At 39.8% G+C, this 24353-nt stretch overlaps 1 protein-coding gene across 1 annotated transcript in view; it reads right to left on the bottom strand.

Annotated features, from left to right (window-relative positions):
• Positions 1 to 24353, bottom strand: part of MAD1L1 (mitotic arrest deficient 1 like 1) — an 899456-nt gene that overhangs the window by 210638 nt on the left and 664465 nt on the right. The window contains exon 20 of the mRNA XM_043978850.1: positions 18956 to 19146. Within this exon, the coding sequence (XP_043834785.1) occupies positions 18956 to 19146 (191 nt within the window). The remainder of the gene's footprint in view (positions 1 to 18955; positions 19147 to 24353) is intronic.

The raw sequence follows: 24353 nt of genomic DNA, 5'->3' as shown, positions 1-24353 counted from the left end.
TTTGGCTGCTGATGTCCATGCCGGATGCTCTTGGTGACAAGATCATCAGCAAAGTCACCAGCTGGGGCTTGGCGGGTGTGAAGGGGTTTGGACATACAAAGGATGGTGCCTCGATGAAACAGTGTTACTGCATTAGGCCCTTCACCAGTGCATGCCTCAACCTGGCCCTCAGCGCTTAAGGCCCTACCTGATAAAAGGAAGATAAGGGAGGCAGAGCTCGTGTCATGGGCACTCGAGGACATAGGAAAATATGAAGTGACTGGGGATGCCCAGTATGACAGATTAGGCGCAGAAAAACAAACACAGACACAGAGATGGCAGAGTGGGTAAGGGACCTCCAGAGCAGTAAGAAGGTAAATGCTAAAAGTGACCTTGTAGATTACCTGGCATTACTCCCATTATTTTAGAGATGGAGATGAAAAGGGCCAGAGGGGTGAATTCTTAGCCCTCTACTAGGCTGTAAACTCATGGAGAGGGTCAATATTTGACCTACATTTTCTATCACCTCCATTGCCTAACATGACGCCCCATACACATTGGACACAATAAATGTCTATTGAACTGGTCATATCCAAAGCCATATCCAGAGTCTCGAACTCAGGACAAGAACCAAATCCAGTGCTCCTTCTATCATACCATATTCTGCTTCAACAACAAAAAAAAGGGGGTAGGGGGAACCAAGCCAAGGGAGCCCAATTATCTTCTCCTAAGCCCAGGATTTATTCAAGTAACATACTTCTCTTGCTGGAAGACCATAAAGCCAGATCTTCTGAGTTATCAACAACCCACTGACTGGGAACCAGCTTGGGGATGTACCACAACAGTGAAAGTCAAGAGATTCCTGCATCAAGGTAAAGAATTTGCAGGCAGTGAGTCAACAAGTGAGGCTGCACATGAGACAAGTTCACAAGGTCTTATGGTCGGGATTTTAAGATTCTCTTCTTAGCTTAAAAAGAGAAGTCAGTGTCTCCTTGGGATCAGAATGACTTCCTGACCTCTGTGCCCCCCCCCTTTTTTTTTTTACCATTGTGAAGGCCAATCCCAATTCTTTTGTTTCCTCAATGAGTATTAGCAAAAGATAATTAAAACATGGATAATGACAATTATTATACTTACATTTATAGAGAGCTTTAGAGTGCATAGGTAAATATACAGAATTGAATTTTTCCTCACAAAAGGCTTACAAGACAGGTAAGGGAGGTATTTGATCTACATTTGACAGGTGGGAAAAGCTGCTTATACAGTTGGTGAGGCAATGGCTGGGATTAGAGCTCAGGTCTTGTTCTTACCCTGAGACAGTCTTTTCTGTTACATTATGATTTTAGAAGATAGTCCCTCCAACAACTCCCCTTGCCCATCATCATTCTTTCGGAGCTAATAAGGTAACTGCTACTCTTTCCATCTAGGAGTTTGAGAGGACTGACATCCCTAGAGCCTTCATTAGAATCAAGAGGGTTGTATTGGGGACCATTGCTGTAGGGAATGGAGGCAAAGAAAATCTTAGATTTGAGAGGAATAGAGGACAAAGAGACCAGACTTGAGAGTGTTTGTTGGGTATTTGAAGAGCTATTACATAGAAGCAGGATTTAAGTATGTTCTGTTTGGCCTTCAGGGCAAAATTAGGTAGATGTTGCAGAGAGGCAGATGTAGGCTCGGAGAAAGAAAAGCCTTAATACTTTTTAAGTAACATTAAGGGAATCTGCATTATCATGGAATGCACTGGACACTCATGAAACATATCAGACAATGGGCAGCAATCTAGTTCAATGTTCTTTGTCTTTTTTTGCATTTAGATTTCAATTTGGTTTATTTATATTTAATTTTAATTCTATGGTGTGTTTTAGTAAGAACAGTACAGATTTGGGGCAGCTAGGTGGTGCAGTGGATAGAGCACTAGCCCTGGATTCGCGAAGACCTGAGTTCAAATCCAGCCTCAGACACTTGACACTTACTAGCTGTGTGACCCTGGGCTAGTCACTTAACCCCAATTGCCTCACCAAAAACAAAAAAACAGTACTAATTCGGTATCTGTGGAGCAAGCCAGATATCCAGTAGTACAAATTAGTTTCAAGTTACACATGCTGAAGGAAAGATGTTGAGTGAGAAAAGGGAAAGAAGTGGAAAATTGTGGTAGTTATCTACATGATTAGTTCCTTCTAGACCTCCTACTTTAATAATTCTATATACCTTCCTTTTATCAGAGCAGGGAGAAGACCAAGTTCACAAAATGGGAAATGGCAACAATTCAACTCAATAAATGCATACTAAACTTCTCACTACTCAGACATCCACTACCTTCATCACCTCTCACCTGGACAATCGCCTTTCAGTGAAATGAAATTTGTTTTCTGAGTACAATGAGATTTTAAGGGACATTCTGATTTCACTGGATGTCAAGGGTATTTTTTCCCTCTAGAGGGGTAATGTGATTATTTACATCAATCAATCCCTAGGTATATAGTTATTATCTAATCAGTATCTCAATTTATTTTATTTAAAATTCAGTTTTATTTTATTTTTAGTTACTTCCTCCCACCTATGCTATCCACAACCCCTTCTACCACCCAATTGAGAAGAGAAGAAATAGAAAACCTGTTACAATTATGAAGCCTGAATTAGTCATGTTCTGGCGGGGGCGGGGGGGGGAATCAAGAAAAAGAGAGAGAAAAAATAAATATGCTTCAATTTGTACTGAGTTCATTAGTTTTCTCTCTGGATGTTTCATTATGAGTCCTTGAGAACTTTGGTATATCATAGTATTGATCAGAGTAGGTCTTTCACTGTTCATCATTGTTATAATATTGCTGTTACTATATACAATATTCTACTGGTTCTGCTCATTTCACTTTGTATCAGTTCATATTAGTCTTCCCAGGTTTTCTGGAAATCTTCCACTTCATTTCTTTTGGCACAATAATATTCCATCACAATCACATATTACAACTTGCCTGGCCAGTCCCCAGTTGGTAAGCATTCCTTCAGTTTCCAATTCTTTGCCACCACAAAAAACCTGCTATAGATATTTTTGTATATATGGGTCCTTTTCCTTTGATCTTTTTGAGGTATAGGCCTAGTATCAGTATTGTTGGGTTTAATGCCTTTTCTGGCATAGTTCCAAATTGCTTTCCAGAATGGCTGGACTAGTTCACAGTTCCACCAACAGTTCCCTCCAGCATTTGTCATTTTCCTTTTTTGTCATGTTAGCTAATCTGATGGGTATGAGGTGGTATCTCAGAGTTACTTTAATTTGCATTTCTCTAATTTTTAGTGATTTAGAGGATTTCTTCACATGACTATTAATAGATTTCTTTTCTTCCTCTGAAGAAATCCACAACCCTTGAACATTCATCATTTGGGGACTGGGATTTTGCTCTTATAAATTTGGCTCAGTTCCCTGTATTATTTGACAAATAAGATTATCAGAGAAATTTAGTACAAATATTTTTCTGTTTCCTGCTTTCTTCTAATTGTAGCTGTTGGTTTTGTTTGTGTAAAAACTTTCAACCTTATGAAATCAAAATTATCCATTTTGCTTCATGTTCATGTTTGGTCATGAACTATTATGACGTATAATAGACATGACAGGTAATTTCTTCCATGTTCCACCAATTTGCTTATATCACTCACTCTTCATGTCTAAATGGTACCCATTTTGAGTTTATCTTAGTAGACAGTATGAGATGTTGGTCTATGCCTGGTTTTCGACTGATGGAATATTTTCCAATTTTCCCAGTGATTACTGTCAGCAAGTTCTTGACCCAATAGCTGGGATCTTTGGATTTATCAGGCAATAGGCTCCTGTGTTCATTTGCTTCTGTATAGTGTTCCATTGAGTAATCTGTTTTATTGACTGACTGATAATCTGTTCCATTGATTAACTACTCTATTTCTTATCCAGTACCAAACTGTTTTGATGATTACATCTCTGTAGCATAGTTAGAGATCTGGTACTGCTAGTCACCTTTACATCCCATTTTTTTCCATCAATTCCTTTGATATTTTTGACCTTTTGTTCCTCCAGATGAATTTCCTTCCCCTAGTTCCCCTAGTTTATATATATATATATATATATAAACCCTCAGAAAAGCCTGGAAAGACATGTATGAAAAGATGTATAGTGAAATGAGAAGAACCAAGAGAACATTGTGCACAGAGACAGCAATATTGTTTGACGAAGAACTGTGAATGACTTAACTATTCTCAATAATACAATGATCCAAGACAATCCCAAAGGACTATTGATGAAACATACTATCCACCTCCAAAGAAAGAACTGCTTTTGATGGAACAGACTATTTTTCACTTTCTTTCATTTTTTCTTTTAATTGTTTTCTTGTACAAAATTACAAATATGGTAATGTTGTATATAATCATACATGTATAACCCATATCTGATTGTTTGCCATCTCAGAAATGGGGGAGGGGAGGGATAGAAAGAGGGATAAAAATTGGAACCCAAAACTGTAAATAAAAATCTTTATTAAAGAACAGAAAAAAAAATATTTTGGGAATTTGATTGACATTCACTAAATAAGTCAATTATTATATTAGTATCATCATTTTATTATATTAATCATATTATTATGTTGTATCATTATGTGTGGAATCATAATTATATTGTTCATTGATATTAATATCACAATGTTTTACATATTGTATAATTATATTATACCATAATTTATTATATTAATTGCCCTGCCTATGCATGAGCAATTAATATTTCTCTAATTACTTAGATAGGTCTTTATTGGTGTGAGGAGTGTTCTATCTTTGCATTCATATATGTGTGTGTGTGTGTGTGTGTGTGTGTGTGTGTGTGTGTGTGTGTTGGCAGGTAGACTCGGAAGTATCTTATACTATTTGTAGTTATTTTATTTGTTTTTCTTTTTAGTGAAGCAATTGGGGTTAAGTGCCTTGCCCAGGGTCACATAACTAGTAAGTGTTAAGTGTCTGAGGCCGGATTTTAACTCAGGTACTCCTGCATCCAGAGCCAGTGCTCTATCCAATGCGCCACCTAGCTGCCCCTGTAGTTATTTTAAATGGAATTTGTCTTTCTATCTCTGCCTACTGGGTTTTTTGAGTAATATACTGAAATGCTGATGATCTGCATGGGTTTGTTTTATATTCTGCAACTTCGCTAAAGTTATTCATTGTTTTGACTAGTGTTTTAGTTTACTCTCTAGGGTTCTTTAAGTAAACCATATCTTCTGCAAAAAAGGGATATTTTGTTTCCTTATTGCCTATGCTTATTCTTTCAATTTTTTTCTTGTTTTATTGCTATAAGTAACATTTCTAGTATAAGATTGAAAAATAACAGTGATAATGGACATGCTTGCTTCACCCCTGATCTTATCGTTAAGGTTTCTAGTTTGTTCCCAAAAAAAGTTTCCTCTTGGTTTTAGATACTACTTATCATTTTAAGAAAAGCTTCATTGGTTCCTATGCTTTCTGTGTTGTTGTTGTTGTGGGTTTTTAAAAAATTTTTTTGTTTTGTTTTTGGCAGGGCAATGGGGGTTAAGTGACTTGCTCAAGGCCACACAGCTAGTAAGTGTCTGAGGCCGGATTTGAACTCAGGTACTCCTGAATCCAGGGCCAGTGCTTTATCCACTGTGCCACCTAGCTGCCCCTGTGGTTTTTTGTTTGTTTTTTTTTAAAACAAGAATGGGTTATATTTTGTCAAAAGTTTTTTCTACATCTATTGAAATAATCATGTGAGTTTTGTTATTTTTGTAATGGATATGGTCAATTATTCTTAATAGCCCTGCATTCCTGCTATAAATTCAGTCTGCTCATATTGTATTATTTTTATGATATATTATTGTAATCTCCTTGCTAGTCTTTTATTTCAAAATTTGCATCAATATTCACTAGGGAAATTAGTTTATAGGTTTCTTTTTCTGTTTTGGCTCTCCCTGGTCACAACAGCCTGTTCTAATGGGTCATCCTACCACAAGTTTCTACATTCAACAATCAATCCTTTACATAGTTGTCAAAGTGACATTTCTAAAGCCCAGAAATCACTCTCCTGCTCAATAAATTCCACTGGTTCTCTTTTTTCCTCTAGGATCAAATACAAAATCCTCTGGAATTTAGAGCCATTCACAACCTGGCCCCAATATCCTAGCATTCCAACTTATACATTATTCCTCTTCCCACTGTCCATGGTCTAGCCAAACCAACCTTCTTGCTGCTTCTCATACATGTCATTCCACCTCCCATCTCTGTATCTTTGCAAAGGACATCTGCCATTCCTGGACTGTATTCCTTTTCATCTTCACTTCTTAGGATTCCCAGTGCCCTTCAAAGCTCAGATCATAGGCCTCCTCCTACAGGAAACCATTTCTGATCCCCCATGTGCTAATGCTTCCTTGCTCCCAATTACTAAGAATTAATTTTGTACATGTTTATGTAACTGTTAACTCCCTTGAGAGAAAGTAAGCTCCTTGTATTGTTGTTTTTGTTGTTGTCTACTCAGCACCTAGAATGGTGTCAGGCATATAGCCAGTACTTAACAGTGCTTGCTAATTGCTGAACTAAAGTATGTCCTGAATACAAGTAACTACTCTAGGCTTATGGGGAGAGGTCCAATAAACATGTGTCCATAAGTTATTCTGAAAGGTGCAAAATAAAGGACTTTGTGAGGTTTAAGGAGAAGGTTGTTATCGATAAGGCTTCGTGGATCAATTGGCATATAAACTGAGTTTTAAAGGACAGTTAGAAATTCACAAGTGAAAAAGGGAAGAGGGGACACATTTCAGGAAAAGGGAACGTCACTATCAAAGTCAAGGAGGTAGCAAGTAATAAGAAACAAGAAGGGAAAAAGCAGAATAGTCTTTGATTATGGAGGGCCTTAATCAAAGGCAAAGGGTACTTTGCTGGGTAACAGGGTTCCTCTAAAGACTTCTGAGCAGTTAGCATAAGTAGCAAATAGCCCAGTTTAGGTCAATGAATACACTAGCCTAAACTGGGTGGTTAGTGCCATATGCATTTCAACAGGATGATCGTTGCTTGTACTGAAAACCAGTAGTTGGGGATATATTCTCCCTTATTTGTTGGTCTAAACCATACACATCTTAGGTGAACAGACTTTTTTGTTTGTTTCATGTTGCTTCTCTATCATCTCAAATGGTTTGGAAAAAAAAAAAAGCCCTAAGAACTGTGAGAAAAAAAACCTAGCTAATGTGGAGATGTTTTCCATGACTGCTCATGTATAGATTATATTGAATTGCTTGAGTTCTTGTGGGTGGGGTGTGGGAAGGGAGGGAGGGGGAGAGTTTGGAAGACAAAGTTTTAAAAAATTGATGTCAAAATTTGTTTTTACATATAATTTGGAAAATAAAATTCTAAACAGAAAAAAAGAAATATATACATGTATATATGGATATGAATATATAACACACCTATACATATTGCACAGTGGTGGCTAGCTGACTAATGTTTGCCATCCTTACACACAAATATAAAAATGAAACAATATGCTTGTTTCACTGCTGGGTCATTTAAGCTCTATCCAAAGTTAGATTCCATCTATTAAGTTATCTAGAACAATGATCCAAGACAATCCCAAAGGACTAATGATGAAAAAGGCTATACACATCCAAAAAAGGAACTGGTAGAGTCTGAATGCAGATCAAAACATACTTTTTTTTCACTTTATTATTTTCATGGTTTTTTTTCTTTTTGGTTTGCTGTTTCTTTCACAGCACGACTATTATGGAAATATGTTCTACATGATTGCAAACATATAACCAATATCAAATTGCTTACCATATTAGGAAGGGGAAAGGTGAGAGAGGGAGGGAGAAAATTTGGAAATCAAAATTTAAAAAAACTGAATGTTAGAAATAATCTTTACATGTAATTGGGAAAATAATATATATATTTTTTTAATGTATAAGGTATTTTATTTTTTCCATTACATGTAAAGATAGTTCTCAACTTTTGTTTATACAAGCTTTACAATTTCAGATTTTTCTCCCTCCCTCCCCTCCCTCCCCCCTCCCCTAGACAGCAGGTAATCTGATATAGGTTATATCTATATATCTCTATACATATACATATACATATACATATACATATATACACACACACACATATATATATTTTTTTTTAATTTTAAAAACTATCTAGAAATAGGGGGCAGCTAGGTGGCGCAGTGGTTAAAGCACCAGCCCTGGAGTCAGGAGGACCTGAGTTCAAATCCGACCTCAGACACTTAACTAGCTGTGTGACCCTGGGCAAGTCACTTAACCCCAGTTGCTTCACTAAAAAAAAACCCAAAAACCAAAAACTATCCAGAAATAGAATCCAATCCTGTGCTTAAGCTTTGTACAACTGGTATTTAGGATGGAGCACTTCCAATTTTCCAAATAAAATCTTTACTCAAGATGTATAGGGGCAGCTAGGTGGCGCAGTGGATAGAGCACCGGCCCTGGAATCAGGAGTACCTGAGTTCAAATCCGGCCTCAAACACTTAACACTTACTAGCTGTGTGACCCTGGGCAAGTCACTTAACCCCAATTGCCTCAAAAAAAAAAAAGATATATAATGCCCTCTGTACCTCAAATTGGTAAAAAAAAAAAGAAAAAAAAAAAGAAAAATGCTCTATTCAATAATTAAGTCATACAGTGATCCAAGTCAATTCCAAAGGACCCATGATGAAAAATGCTATCCACCTAGGCAGAGCTTATATAGTAAAAATGACAATACTGCCTAAATTAATTTACTCATTCAGTGCCATACCAATCAGACTACCTAAAAATTATTTTATACAGCTAGAAAAAATAATATTAGAATTCATCTGGAAAAACAAAAAATCAAGAATATCCAGGGAAATAATGAAAAAAAACTCACAGGAAGGTGGGTTAGCGGTACCAAACCTGGAGCTTTACTATAAAGCGGCAGTCATCAAAACTATCTGGTACTGGCTAAAAAATAGAGTGGTAGATCAATGGAATAGGCTAGGCTCAGGAAATGCAGTAGTAAATGACACTAGTAATGTGGTGTTTGATAAACCCAAAGACTCCAGCTTCTGGGATAGGAACTCAGTATTTGACAAAAACTGCTGGGAAAACTGGAAGATAGTATGGCAGAAATTAGGCATAGACCAACATCTTACACCTTATACTAAAATAAGGTCAAAATGGATATATGATTTAGACATAAGAGGTGATACCATAGGTAAATTAGGAGAGAAAGGAATAGTGTACCTATCAGATCTTTGACCAAACAAGAGATAGAGTATATTATAAAATGCAAAATGGATGATTGATTATATTAAATTAAAAAAATTTTGTACAAACAGAAGCAATGCATCCAAAATTAGAAGGGAGGCAGAAAGCTGGGAAACAATTTTTCAGGCCAGTACTTCTGATAAAGGCCTCATCTCTAAAATATATAGGGAATTAAATCAAATTTATAAGAATCCAAGTCATTCCCCAATTGAGAAATGGTCAAAGGATATGAACAGGCAGTTTTCTGATGAAGAAACCAAAGCTATCTATTCCCATATGAAAAAATGCTCTAAATTTCTAATGATTAGAGAGATGCAAATTAAAACAACTCTGAGGTACCACCTGACACCTATCAGATTGGCTAAAATGACAAAAAAGGAAGATAATAAATGTTGGAGAAGCTGTGGGAAAATTGGAACACAAATGCATTGTTGGTGGAGCTGTGAACTGATCCAACCATTCTGGAGAGCAATTTGGAATTATGCCCAAAGGGCGATAAAGCTGTGCATACCCTTTGACCCAGCAATTCCACTTTTAGGTCTTTTTCCCAAAGAAATCATGGAAGGGGGAAAGGGACCCACATGCACAAAAATATTTATAGCTGCTCTTTACGTGGTAGCAAGGAATTGGAAGTTGAGGGGGTGCCCATCAATTGGGGAATGGCTGGACAAGTTGTGGTATATGAATACAATGGAATACTATTGTGCTGTAAGAAATGATGAGCAGGAAGAGTTCAGAGAAACCTGGAGGGTCTTGCATGAGCTGATGATGAGTGAGATGAGCAGAACCAGAAGAACATTGTACACAGTATCATCAACATTGAGTGTTGACCTACTGTGATGGACTATATTCTTCTCACCAATGCAATGGTACAGAAGAGTTCCAGGGAACTCATGATAGAAGAGGATCTCCAAATCCAAGAAAAAAAAAAAAAAGAACTGCGGCGTATAGATGCTGATTGAACCATATTATTTCTTTTGTTTTGGGTGCTGTTGTTTTTTTTTTCTATTTTGAGGTTTTGCATCACTGCTCTGATTTTTTCTCTTGTAACAGGATTAATGCAGAAATAGGATTAATGTTATTATGTGTATATATATATGTGTGTGTATATATATCTATCTATATCTATATCTATATGTATAGAGATACATAGACATAACCTATATCAGATTACCTGCTGTCTAGGGGAGGGGGGGAGGGAGGGGAGGGAGGGAGAAAAATCTGAAATTGTTAAGCTTGTATAAACAAAAGTTGAGAACTATCTTTACATGTAACGGAAAAAATAAAATACCTTATATGTAAAAAAAAAAAAATGCTATCCACCTCCAGAGAGAATATGAACCTGGAGCATGCTTTTTTACTTTGTTTATTTTTTTGTTTGTGTGTATCTTTTCTTTTGCAATATGACTAATCTGGAAACAAGTTTTGCATGACTTTTTATGTATAATCAATATCATATTTCTTGCTTTCTCAATGGGTGAGGGAGTGGTGGGAGGGAGGGACGGAGAGAATCGAGAACTCAAAATTTTAAGAGTGAACGTTAAAAAAAGTGTACATGTAACTGGGAAATATTTAATGAAATAAATAAGATTTCTTTAAAAAAAAAGACTGAGAAAAAAATTCAACAGAGAGAAAAGAAGAAAATGGAGATGGTTGGAGTATATGAGATGCCTATCTGACACTGGACTGTAGTACTAGAGGAATAGCATGAAAGCAAGAGACATGGGAAAAGCCTGTAAGAGACTCCCCCCCATCCCAGTAGACTCCTCAGTCTGTGTAACCCCAACAGACCAGTTGACAAGTTCCAGTTCCAGAGTCCCGGATTATAACATTAAGGGAAAAGAAAAAGGGGAAAAAACAGTTCCTTGACCTTTTCTGCAACTCTAAATCCATCCCATTTGATATGAGATGTCACGTTCAGATGCAGGCAGCTCTACCTCCCAGAGCTGGGGTGAGATTAGGTCCCCAGAACGCTGCAACAGAAAATGGAAAATGAAATATATAAAAAACAAGACCATGGGTAATTAACAAGCTTAAGGAGACAATGGAGGCCAGTCATCTCTCTCTGGCAGCTCACTGCTCTGCCTGGTCTACTGATGAGATCTACTGCAGTTTCTGATTGTGTGTGCCTGTCCCAAAGATGTCTTCTGAAAAGTATAGCCCTCTTGCAGTGGCATCATGACCTTTCTCTGAGGATTTGTTGGGAGAGGAGGGAAGGGAAAGAAATTAAGGTAGTCTTACACAGAGAAGAGAAAGCACAGACACAACTGAAGGAAAGTTTTGATTTGTCTTGGTCTATCTTGCCTTTTGTTTCAGTTTTGTTAAAAGAAGTTTGGAAGGGCAGCTAGGTGACACAGTGGATAAAGCACTGGCCCTGGATTCAGGAGGACCTGAGTTCAAATCCGGGCTCAGACACTTGACACTTACTAGTTGTGTGAACTTGGGCAAGTCACTTAACCCCAACTGCCTCACTTTAAAAAGGAAAAAAAGAAGAAGTTTGGAAACATGTTGAGGGATGACACTGGTAACTTGGCAACTTGTACACAGTTAAATACCCATACCATGTCTCCTCATTTAGTTTTGCATTCTCACCCAAAGATGCTGCACAGTCTGGATTGAAGGAGAAATGAACTAAAATGAACTAAAAACACCCAGGAGGAATGGTGCACATCAATAAAGACACACTCAAGCCAAAGCAACGCAAAAGAAAGGAGGTAGTTTGCTGCACACCAGTGGGGTTCTCTTCCAGAGCTGCTGTGGTAGGAATTGTGTGCCGTTTGCTGTTGGTTTCATTCTCTTGATTAAACCAGGTAAGTCATACATGTGATGGTTTCCCTTCCTAGGTACTCCTTCTTCAGGGCTGGTAAACCCTCAAGACAAATTGCTTCTGTCATGACCCTCTTTGAGCAACTTGTAAAAAAAAAATTAAACTTTGATATAACAGTTCTGCATCTTGTCCTGAATTTTAACATCTCAGTCATATCTACCTAGCTTCACATCTTAAGTTACAAATGATATGGGTATGTGTGTATTGTAGGCACATGTAGGAAAGAGTTTTTAAAGTTCCATTAATTTAGCAGTCTTCATGACTCCACGAAAACCCTCTTGACTGGCCACCAATAAACAATTCTAGCTGAATGCTGACTTCAGATCATTTCAAGGGAAAACTCTGGAGGCAGACAGGTTGCATGGCTAGGTAAGGGTACTCCACAACCTTAAGCAGCCACACATATATTGCTCATTGGGATGATGACATCTGTCATGTCCAAACATGCTCTGATCTTCATCTTTTGGGCTTCCTGATGAGCTCAGCATGGACTTGTTTGTCAGGTTCACTTGTCACACCAAGGCCACTGGAACCAGACCCTACCCTAGGATCGTAGATTTAGAGTTAGAAGGGGCTTTAGAGATCCAAGCAGTGCAAAGCCTCTCGTTTTACACGTGAGGAAAATGAAGCTTGGATAAGGGTTCCCCAAGTCAAAAAGGTAGAGCCGAAACTAGGAGACTAGGAAACTTCCAAATACAATATTCTTTCTTCTGTATCAAGGAACAGCCTCATGTAGAAATTTAGCAACCAGGCAGCTAGGTGGTGCAGTGGATAGAGCACTGGTCCTAGATTCAGGAGGACCTGAGTTCAAATCCAGCCTCAGACACTTGCCACTTATTAGCTGTGTGACCCTGGGAAAATCACTTAACCCTCATTGCCCCACAAGAAAAAGAAAAAGAAATTGAGCAATCACCTCTAGCCTCTGTGAAGGACCTGATTTACTGAGTATGATACTGTGCAGACTGGTTTTTTTGTGGCCTTAAGATTTCTTCATCCTTGCCTAACTTCTGAACGTGCTTGAAAGGCCTGGCAGGAGCTAGTGGATTCTTCTGGCCTAATTACATGAAGCTAGTTCTATAAATTTTGAGAGGGAAATAAACATAAAAAGTCTCCCTGCTTTCTGACCTCTTCAGGTTAATGAAATGCGCCTACATCCTCCCAGTCACTTGCTTCTTGGAGATTTCTGCATAAACACATAACCCCAGCTTGAAGCCAGCATCTAGCTCTAAGACTTGGCATCAGTTTGGTATTTAGCCAGGGGAGAAAGAGCAGCACTCTTCCTGCAGGTATTTTGAATGACAAGCTTCATTGGCCTCAGGCTTAGGGGAGGCAGTTGATAAGAAAACAAATGATAACTGGGAAACAAGATTCAAGGGGCTTTTGGGGGGAGTTTTATTCCTTCTGGAAGGGAGCATTGGGTTTGTTTGAGAAAGGAATTCTCTTTTATTATGAAAAACCTGGGAGTGATGGGGAATCCACAATGATGAAGGAGGGCTGAAGAAGGCTTAAACTCTGGTGTAAACCTAGTCAAAACACCTACAGATTTCAAAGCCAAAACTAACTTGTTAGTGACTCATTCTCCCCTTTTAGGATAAGTTTTCTATCGGTCACTCAACAAACATCTATTAGGACTATGGAACAGGCATTACTCTAGGTGCTAGGGGCACAAAGACAGAGATGAAACAGATGAAACAGTCCTTGCCTTCATGGGACTTACATTGTATGGGGCAGGTCCAATCTGGAGCTTGGGAATGTTTTCAACTGTCCTAAGCAGCTCCACAAAGGTCCCAACTCAGGTTTTCTCTTTTCCCAGAGTGAATTGCGTTCCTCTGAAGATGGGGAAATGTGATGAATTGGGGGGAGGGGGGGAAGACATTAGCTTTAATCCTATAATCTCAGGATAATCTTGTACTCACAGATCCTTTGGTTATGACATGGGGCTAAATTAGGATATTAGGATAAATTAGGACATTAGAATAACTCAGAAGTTTCTCCTTTGAGACCAGATAACAGGACAGGCACTATTAAAGTTTAGCTTGGCCAACTCAATATCAGGAGGGACACGCCTAAGAAGTAAGGGGAATGGGGCAGCTAGGTGGTGCAGTGGATAGAGCACTGGCCCTGGATTCAGGAGTACCTGAGTTCAAATCCGGCCTCAGACACTTAACACTTACTAGCTGTGTGACCCTGGGCAAGTCACTTAACCCCAATTGCCTCACTAAAAAAAAAAAAAAGAAGAAGAAGAAATAAGGGGAAATAAAATTCTATAGCAGGAAAGTGAGTCGGGTGAGACTACTACCTGAGCCAGGAGACAGATAATTCTAGAGGTCAGGACTATCATTCCCCCACAAAGGAAAAAAAAAAAAAAGAGAAAGAAAAAAGAAAAATTCCCCTGACTCTCAGGAATCTTTTTCCACCCCATCCCCAAAAGGAACTTCCCATTGTCAGGTGGTTAGTCCATCTATCCTGTATAAAAGCTTTGGCCTTCTTTCTGCTCTGGGAGGAAGGTGCTTCTAAGCCATCTCCTTCCTCCCTTTGAGGCTAAGTCTTTGACTCCCCTCACACCTGTACTATCTCCTATACAAGACAAGATGGGCTTGTTGGGTTTTTTTGCTTAGAAGACCAAGGGATCATCTGAGAATGGACTGTATAGTTTATGGGATGCAGCTAGTGTAGTGAAAAGGAGACTGAGCTTGGGATCTGGGGAATTGAGGTAGGTCAGGTAAGACAACTTATTAGCTTTGTGACCTTGGATATGTCACTTCAGCTTTCTGTACCTCAGTTTCCTTGTCTGTAAGATAGGGATCGTCCTCCTTTTACAACATGACTGATGTAGAAATATGTTTAACACGATTGTAATGTATAACCTGCATCAGATTGCTTGCTGGCCTCAAAAGTCAGGAGGGAAGGGAGGGTGGGAGAAAAATTTGAAACTCAAAAAATATGTTTACATGTAATTGGAAAAAAATTAAAATTAAATAATTTTTTTTTAAAGACAGTGATCATAAGCTTGATAACACCTGCCTCACAGGGTTGGTATGAAGAAGTCTGTAAAGTGTAAAGTGCCATAAAAAGTGTAAGTAATTACTGGACTCAGGAGAAAAGGTATCTTAAGCTCTCTATCTCTTCTCTTTAACTCCCCCCTGCCCCTAAACTCCCAAGCTGGTTTCCCCAGATTCCAAGCAAGTTTCTTAGCTAGGTACAAGCCTGGAAGTGTGGAGTTTGTTGGGTATTTTCAGACACAGCTACCTCACAGCCACATCAATAAAGTTTCTTTCCCTCTCTGAGTTTTTTGACATGTTGGTCCCTATTATTCACCTGTTGGTACTAACCCATTCACATCCACAGTGACTGAGAGACATTTTAATTTGTTCCCTCTAGACTTAGGCAGCGAGTCCAGAAGTAGGTTAGGAGAAGCAAAGAGAGGTGTACAGCTGGATGGAAGGAGCTGGTGGGCACACTGAGTCAACAGAGGTCAAGCCAAGAGCAGTCAGCTAAGAAAAGGAAGAGATGGGTACCATGGGGTATAAGCAGGCAAGGTCTAGCACCTGGGAGATAAGCAGGCCTAGAAACAAAGATTTAAGCAGCCAGGCAAGAGGTTGGGGCAAAAGGGGCTCAAAATATAGTCAAGAAATAAGAGGCAGAAGATGCCAGCAACAAGAATGGGGTTTACATAAAACCAAAGGCCAATGGTTCTCAGTGTACGTGCCATGCAGGACTGCTTTCAGAATGTGGGCAAGCCTAAGTCCATGGGTGCAAGCACTTAGGATTGGGGTAGTCAGGGTATGTAAGGCAGTGACTGACACTATATCACATGTCCTATTCTTACAGCCTGGATGCTGAGTGCTGGAGGAGCATTATCTACAATGCAGGATAGAGTAGTTTTCGTCCCTAAAAAGGCAAGGAAGCTATTCTAGAGACTTGGTTGGTCAAGGGAGATCAGGCTCCTAGTTGTGTAGGACAGATATCAAACTCGCAGCCTACTTGGCCCATGAAAGAACCAGATTAAAAAGTAACTGGGAAATGTAACGAAATAAATAAAAATATAACACAGATAATGTTAATTTGTGGTTTTCCAAGTCATATGTGGCCCAGAGGGATCGATATCTTTTAATGTTTGACACCACTGGTCCAGAACACAAAAGTCTGGCCCACAAGGAAGCAGTGTTCTTCAGAACTGGAAGATGTCCCTCTCTTGTGAGCCACCACACCCAACACAGCTAGATGACCAGATACATCTCTATACAGAGACAAGAGGGGGCTGCATCTACCTGAAGCAATGCTATATCCTTGCTGAGTATCTTTTCCATGCTATGTCAAAGCAAATCTTTTTTGGATAACTCTGGAGGACCTATACAAGTATCTCATTTCATTTCAGTCCTTGGCCTCAAGTACCAGACCAGCCTATAACATCAAAGAAGAGCAACTTAGTTTCCTTATAATTAGGATGATTCACTGGCCTCTGCCCCCATTCACCTCACTGTTGGGCAGAGAGAGATATAAAATAGGGGCTGTCTTTAGCCTTGAGTTGCTCTCTACCCCCTTTACTCCCTGACCCTGCTGCCATGGTAGGTCGGCTCCATGGCCCCAGGAAGCCTCAGAATAAAGCATGGATAACTCAAGAGCTAATTGCAGTTGTTGCTGTGAAGAAGAAGACAAGGGCTCCCACTTGGGCTGTAAATAGTAGGGAGCATCAGCTGGGGCACTCAGGTTCAGTTCATTGGCTCAGCACTAGGATACTCCTCCAGTCTAGCTGGCCTGGAGTAATTCATTTTTAATGATGTCTTGTTATGATTTTGAGCTGAACAAGAGAGGGAGTTCTGAAGCCCTAGGTCTGGCTGTGATGGGGAGAGCTTAGTAACCTGGAACTTCAATTTGAACAGTGCCAAGTGATACAATCCAAAGCCTGATTTTTGTATGGAAGATGTATCAAATAATTCAATCAAATACAGAAGCTGAGATACAATCTAGATTTCAAAGGATCATCTCGTACATTCTCCTGCTCACACACTCCCTCCATAATCTATTCCAAACTCTTATAATCCTTACTATCAGCCAGCTCTTCCTTGTCTCTAACCAGCTCAAATGCCACTTTCTTGTTGAGTCCTTCTGATTCCACCAGTCAATAACTTAGCCTTCCACGGACCTCAAATTGTACTATGCTTGCACCTCTCAGATGAGCTTACCATGCATCATTTTGTACTATGATGATTCAAAGCTAGAAATATTGGCCTGGTGGTGTGCTTTATGTCTTCTGCCTTAGGATCAAGCTGGCTTGCTTTGGACACACTAAGTGACAGAAGAGTGGATTCACCACAAGAACGATGCATTGTCTGGGAAAGAGTAACTTAACAAGCACATCTCCCAAGGCATGGAGCAGCTGTGATCTGTCAGCAGAGGGAGTGTCCATGGGAATGAAACCCCAGGTTCTTTTAGTACTAAAGTAAGTACAGGGTTTAGTGAAGTGTCCCATGTGGCTAGTAGAATATAAACGCCGTGAAGATAGGAAGCATATAGTGTTTAAACTTTGCATTTCTCCAAGAAGACCTCACACTGCTCTGCATATAGTATGTGCTAAATGTTTTTTGAGTTGAAATATACTGAATTAACCTCAATTCCAGTTGAAGCTTGGGGTTCTCCTCTGTCCTCTATTATGATTTCTTTGTCTTATTGTGACAGAGCAGTGACCTGGGTTCTTGAAGCCTATGCTAGTGCTAGTGACTAAGGTCAGATACGTTCATCATGTGGCCGGCTGTGAGGTGAGGGATTTTTCAGAAACAGACACTTGAACAGCACTCACTAAGTGAAGGAGGACTTGTGGCCTGCATCAGTGTAGGGAGCACGTATGCCAAATAAATGCTCAATCCTTTCAGTACTAAGGTGCTCTCTCTGTATGCTAACTCCTAATTTACTCCAATGCTGTGTAGCACCAACTCCCTAAGATAGCAACTTATCAAAGCTGGGGACAGCCACTTCTTGGAGTCACAAAGTCCATTCCCAATGTGATACTCAAGTGGGTATCATACTCTAAAGAGAGGGGGAGGAAAGACAACTTTCAACTACTTTACTAATTTAAAAGAATATCAAGCTATGTTATTGGAACTGTATTCAATCCTATAAAGGCTTAATTCCCCTATAATAATTTCTGTCCAGAAACCAAGGTATCCAACCCAAGCATCTATCCGCACATAATTACACCAGGTAAAAGAATTTCTTCACCAAAACAGGATCAAATAGAGCTCTTTGGAATTCTTTTAAAGCTGTAATAGAATGACCATTTGGATAGTTTATTGCTGCATTGATACCAACCCTTTTCTTTTCCTGTGGAACTTTTTATAATCCTTCCAAAGTTTTTGGCCAAGTAGTAGTATTTTTAGCTAATTTCAGCATTCTCTTGAGAACTCACCAGGTGACAAGCTGTCCACCATATAAGGACTACCCCCTTGTCACTTGGGTGGAACTGAGGGTGGCTATACTTAGAAAAGATAAGCAAAAGCAAGAGTGGCTATGAATATAGGGCAGGCAAAACATATACCACCCTGGAGGAGAATCAGTAGCCTGCTGAGACGTGGGAGGAAACTGAGTGAAATATTCTACTGGACAAGAAGCTAAGAGAGGCGAGATGAGCATGGAACAGGTCCTTTGGGTACTGGTGCATAGATAAAATGAGTACACTTGGCTAGGTGGAAAAAGCAGGCACTTTTTTTTTTTTGGTGGCACTCTGTATTCAGAACCTGGGGACATCTTCAGCAGAAAAGCACTCATTTATCAAGGGCTAATGACTTGATTTCTCCTACCAATTAGAACGGAAAGCACATGTCATCAGCTTTATCAAAGATTAACGGTAGAGCAGCGAGTGAAGTGGGAAGGTTTTGAAATAGAAATAGAAACTTACCTTAAAGATGAGACAATCTGATTTGTGCTCTGCATACATAGAGGTGAGGCGGTACTGGCTCTCTGTGGTGAAGTCTATGCGGTAGCCTGTCAGGGTGTAGCAGACCTTACGGAATTCTTGGATCTTGGTCTGGAAAACCTCCTTGAGGCGTTGATTTCTCAGTTCAGAACTTTCCAATTTCTTCTTCAGATCTACAAAGTTAGAATGTATGGGAAAGCATTGAATCAAGGGGGTTTATGCCTGACAACAATTTGGGCCTCTCTATATAGCTCTAGGCTGGGAGGGAGGAAGCCTGGGTTCCAGTCCTGGGATTACCAATAGCTTGCTCTGTGAAGTCATTTTTTTTCCCTTTCAGCTTTTATTTCCTCATCTTTTTTTTTTTTTTAACGAGGCAATTGGGGTTAAGTGACTTATCCAGGGTCACACAGCTAGTAAGTGTTAAGTGTCTGAGGCTGGATTTGAACTCAGGTCCTCTTGATTCCAGGGCCGGTGTTCTATACACTATACCACCTAGCTGCCCCTATTTCCTCATCTTTAAAATTTAAAATTTCATAATTTTATATTGGAGTAGGGACTCAGATGAATGACAGTCACTGCCAGTTTAACTTAAGGACAGCGGAGATGCCTCGCACGTATGTCATCCTGCTTTATCAACAGCACTGTTCAGGGCTGGTAAACTGTGAAGGGATTCTTGGTGTTTTCTTGGCAGAAAACTTCTCCTTAGCAATCCATGACTTCTAAATCTGAGATAATTCCACCCTAAAGTTCCTTATTGTTTAAAAATGCATATCAGACATATAGGCCGGATGTCAGCCTGACACAGAGTTCCTTGCCTGGCTTCTGCTAGTATCATCAAAAGGGTTGGCTGTGTGGTTACTGAAGAGTGACCTTAGTCAAAAGCCATCCTGCTGGGCTAACACATGAAAGTAGAGTAGGCAGCATGGATCCCAACACATACTGGGAAGTGGATTTCAAGAAGGCAAGTCAAAAGAGAAGAGGCTAACTTGAACTAAAGTTGAAACACCCGGCTCTGGACCAAAGTATCTTTGGAATGAAACTTTTCAGCTTTGAGTTTCTTCCTGTGTAGAATGAGAATAGTACCACCTTTATTACTTTCCTTACAGGGTTGTGAGGATTAAATGAGATAATGTGTGCACGCTGGTCACTGAAAACATTTTAAGCGTATGAAATGTGGATTGTCCTTTTGGCCCAGTTTTTTTCATATCAGTGAAATCAATTAATATGATGACAATGTGTCAGCCTGACTTTACAAGGGGCATTAGGCAGTGTGTTACATGGGGAAAGGATCCTATTATTTTGAAGAGTTTGTGAATCTAAGAAAGGAACTTTTCGGGGTACATTCTTGATACCGTATATGTTGGTAAATAAAAAGTGTTATCCACGTATGGGTTGTTCCTGGTTTGGGGAATCACTCTACAAGGAATTCTCTTTGCCAATAAGCCATCTGATTTCATGCCTACATGTAGAGAAAGTCCCACCAGGATCTAGATAGTGAGGAAAGATCTGTAAGCTACTCCAAAGAAAGGAAGGTGCAGTCAGATAGCGGTTGCTTCTTTCCCTGTGGAAGGGTCCTGGTCTACAAGGGAGACCCTGATACGCCAGGAACACACAGCATGTTTTATTGCTGTAAAGGGAGCTGCCAGCTGCAGGAATCCATCAAGAGGATACACAACAATTACCATGAATCTTTCACCCAAGGTGCCTTCCAAGTAATTAAACCTCGATTTATCTCCCCATTAATTAGCGCAACTGGCTTTACTTAAACACACTGAAGATGCCTCCCAAATCAACCTGCTTTATCAACAGCACTGTCCAGGACTGCCAAACTGCTAAGTTGTGTTCTGTCACACTGTGGGGTCCCTTCCCCTCTGGTAGCTGGGATTTCCTATCTGGAAGGGCATCAATATCAGTGAGCCCCGCTCGGGGGCAGGATGTACTCTGTGGGAATGGGAGAGGAACGTGATCCTCAAAATATTGCATCCTATCATGCCTAGAACTGTAAGTATGGGGCACATTCTGCAAGCTGTTGACTTTTTTTCCCCATGATTTTCTTGCATCACTCTCATTTCTCTTTCCATTTTATCCTCTATCTCTCTCTATTTTCAAAGTCCTTTTTGAGCGCTTCTATGGCCTGAGACCAATTCATATTTTTCTTGGAAGCTTTGGATGTAGGAGCTTTTGACTTTGTTATCTTCTTCTGAGGGCATATTTTGATCTTCCTTGTCACCATAGAAACTTTCTAAAGTCAGCATTTTTTGTTTCTGTTTGCTCATTGGAGCACATTCTGGTCAACATGGCCGGCTGGGTCATATTATCCACAGCCTTGATGAGAGAGGAGGCCTGAGGATAGATGGCATTACCACCATGGGGCCATCATCCATGTAATGGATTGATTCTCTCTGTCTCCTTCTTATCTCTTTCAGCCTGAGTTTCCCATCTGGTACTACATAGGATCAAGGAGCCAAAAGGGGCCCGAGTTAAGTCACTTAAGGTCTGGGCCTCAGTTTCCTAATCTGTAAAGTGAGGTGGTTGAACAAGATGCCATATAAGGCCCTCCTAGTCCTAAAACTGTGATCCTGTGACATCAGGATACTACAACAACACATAAGTTTTGCACATTTCAGTTTCTGAAGCGCTTTCATTTCACTATTTTTTTTTTTTGGTGAGGCAATTGGGGTTAAGTGACTTGCCCAGGGTCATACAGCTAGTAAGTGTCAAGTGTCTGAGGCTGGATTGGAACTCAGGCTCTCCTGACTCCAGGGCCAGTGCTCTATCCACTGTGCCACCTGGCTGCCCCAAGAGCTTTCATTTCAATTACCTAATTCAACAGTCCTGTGAGTTCAGCAGGGGAGGGATAAACATATATGTGGTACAGTGGAAAGAACCCTAGATTGGGAGTCTTAGGCTCTGTATTCAAATCTCAGATCTGGATGTTCCCACCTATGTGATCTTGGGCAAGTGATTTACCTTTCTCAGCCTTACTTTATTCATTTGCAAAATGAGGGAGTTGGGATGGTTTGTAAGGTCTCTTCCAGGAGTGTGTTTATGATCCTATCACTTCCATTTTGCAGGACAGGAAAGTGAAGCTAAGAGGTTAAATAATTTACTCAAGGTTACATGACTACTAAGCCCTACACTTGCACACAGGTCTAATTTAGTGTTGAGCTCTATTTTGGGGTTCTTAACCTTTTCTGTGTCATGAACCCCTTTGGTAAACTGTTAAAACCTATGGACCCATTTTCAGAATAAAGTTTTAAAATAATTAAAGGGAATACTAAATTTCATTTACAGGTCATTTAGGGGCAGCTAGATGGTACAGTGGATAGAATGACGGGCCTGGAGTTAGGAAGACCTGAGTTCAAATTTGGCCTCAAATTTAGCTGTGTGATCTTGGTCAAGTCACTTAACTCTGTTTGCCTCAGTTTCCTCATCTGTAAAATGAATTGGGCAAAGAAATGGCAAACCCCTCTAGTATTTATGCCAAGAAAACACCAAAAAGGGGTCATGAAGAGTCGGACACAAATGAAAATGACTGAACAACAACAAAGAAATTACTGGTATAATTCTTTTCCCCATTCAAGCTCATGGACCTTAAGGTCAGAATCCTCTACAAAGTCACTCTGAAATCTGCTTCCTTCTTTGGAAAGCAACAAAGTGGGGCAGCTAGGTGGCCCAGTGGGTAAAGCACTGGTTCTGGATTCAGGAGGACCTGAGTTCAAGTCCGGTCTCAGACACTTGACACTTAATAGTTGTGTGACCCTGGGCAAGTCACTTAACCCTCACTGCCCTGCAAAAAAAAACAAAACAAAAACAAAAACAAAAAACCCAACCCAAAAGGGGGCAGCTAGATGGTGCAGTGGATAGAGCACCAGCCCTGGAGTCAGGAGTACCTGAGTTCAAATCTGGCCTCAGACACTTAACACTTATTCGCTGTGTGACCCTGGGCAAGTCACTTAACCCCAACTGCCTCACTTAAAAAAAAAAAATACTGGACAGCAACAAAGTAAGAATTAGAATTTAGATGTTGACACTTGGTCTTGGGTTCTTCCTGCTATAACAACCTCTACTAGAATTTCCATTTTGTAATGTGACCTCAGGAAGTTTAAGTGACTTTCTCAAGACCTTAAAAACCAGCCAGTCCAAGTCTTTCATCTGTCAAGATGAAGAAACAGGCCTGAAGAAGGAATGAGCTCACTCCGTGGGGACTCCAGGGTCTCTCAGTTCTCATGCTAATTCTTTTCAAACACTTCTGTGCCACCTGTGATTCTCCTTCCGTAGGCTTGCAGAAGATTATCAGCTAAAATCACTGGGTTATGGTAAGGGATTTGGTCAGGAAGGTGGGGCCAGATTATTTTGGGGTTTTAATGACAATGCAACTGGGGAAAGTACAGTCTGAAAAAAGTGACAAATCTGAAAGAGGAATAGATATTAACAAAATGAATTTTAGCCCTCTCAAGTTCACACACAATAATTCTATTAGCGATGCAGTTCCAGCTGCTCTTAGGCCTTAGATCATTTCATTCAAAAATATATCTGCTAAGTATCTCAAGTCTGCCCAGCCATGCACATTTTGGGGGAAACAGAAGTTGATAAGATACAAAATCAGCTCTTGAGAATCTTCCAATACAGCTGAGAAAGCAACACACAATTATATAATAGTATAAGATAGTGTATATAATCATGCATCATGAGCTAGACTGCATGATAAAGTCTATACCCTGTGTCAGGAAAGAGAAAGATCATTGTGGATTGATGTAGTCAGGGTTGGGCTTTGAATTGCATATATATTTTGATGAATGAGAAAGCATTTCAAGAAGATAAAATTCCTTTGTAATTAGAAGCACTATTTCCATGCATATAATGTACTGGATTTCCCCTTAAATCCTCCTCTGATACCTCATTAAGGCACAGAATTGACCCTGGATTTTTGAAGGTCACCTTAAAAGCTTCACTAGGCCTTAGTATATGTCAATATATTGTCTAAGGACTATACTAGGTAAAAGTGGAAAAGCTCAACCCCAGAATGTTTGTTGGCCACCAAGCAATAAAAATTTCTTGACTACAATATGTTAAATTATTGGTTACAATATGGAAGATGGTGTCATCTATGTCAATGGAAAGAACATCTGGAGCAGCTAGGTGGTGCAATGGATAAAGCACCAGCCCTAGAGTCAGGAGGACCTGAGTTCAAATCTGGTCTCAGACACTTGACACTTGACACTTACTAGGAGTGTGACCCTGGGCAAGTCACTTAACCCTCATTGCCCTGGGGGAAAAAAAAAAGAACACCTACATGCCACCTGCGAAATCATGGATACCTGAAGTCATATACAGAAACTTTTAAAAATGTGTTCTCTTAAGTAGATTAAAGATATCC

Source organism: Dromiciops gliroides, chromosome 1 (genome assembly GCF_019393635.1).
Source record: "Dromiciops gliroides isolate mDroGli1 chromosome 1, mDroGli1.pri, whole genome shotgun sequence".
Lineage (NCBI taxonomy): Eukaryota > Metazoa > Chordata > Mammalia > Microbiotheria > Microbiotheriidae > Dromiciops > Dromiciops gliroides.
Note: the sequence above shows the minus strand (reverse complement) of the source record. Positions and strands in the feature narration are given on the sequence as shown.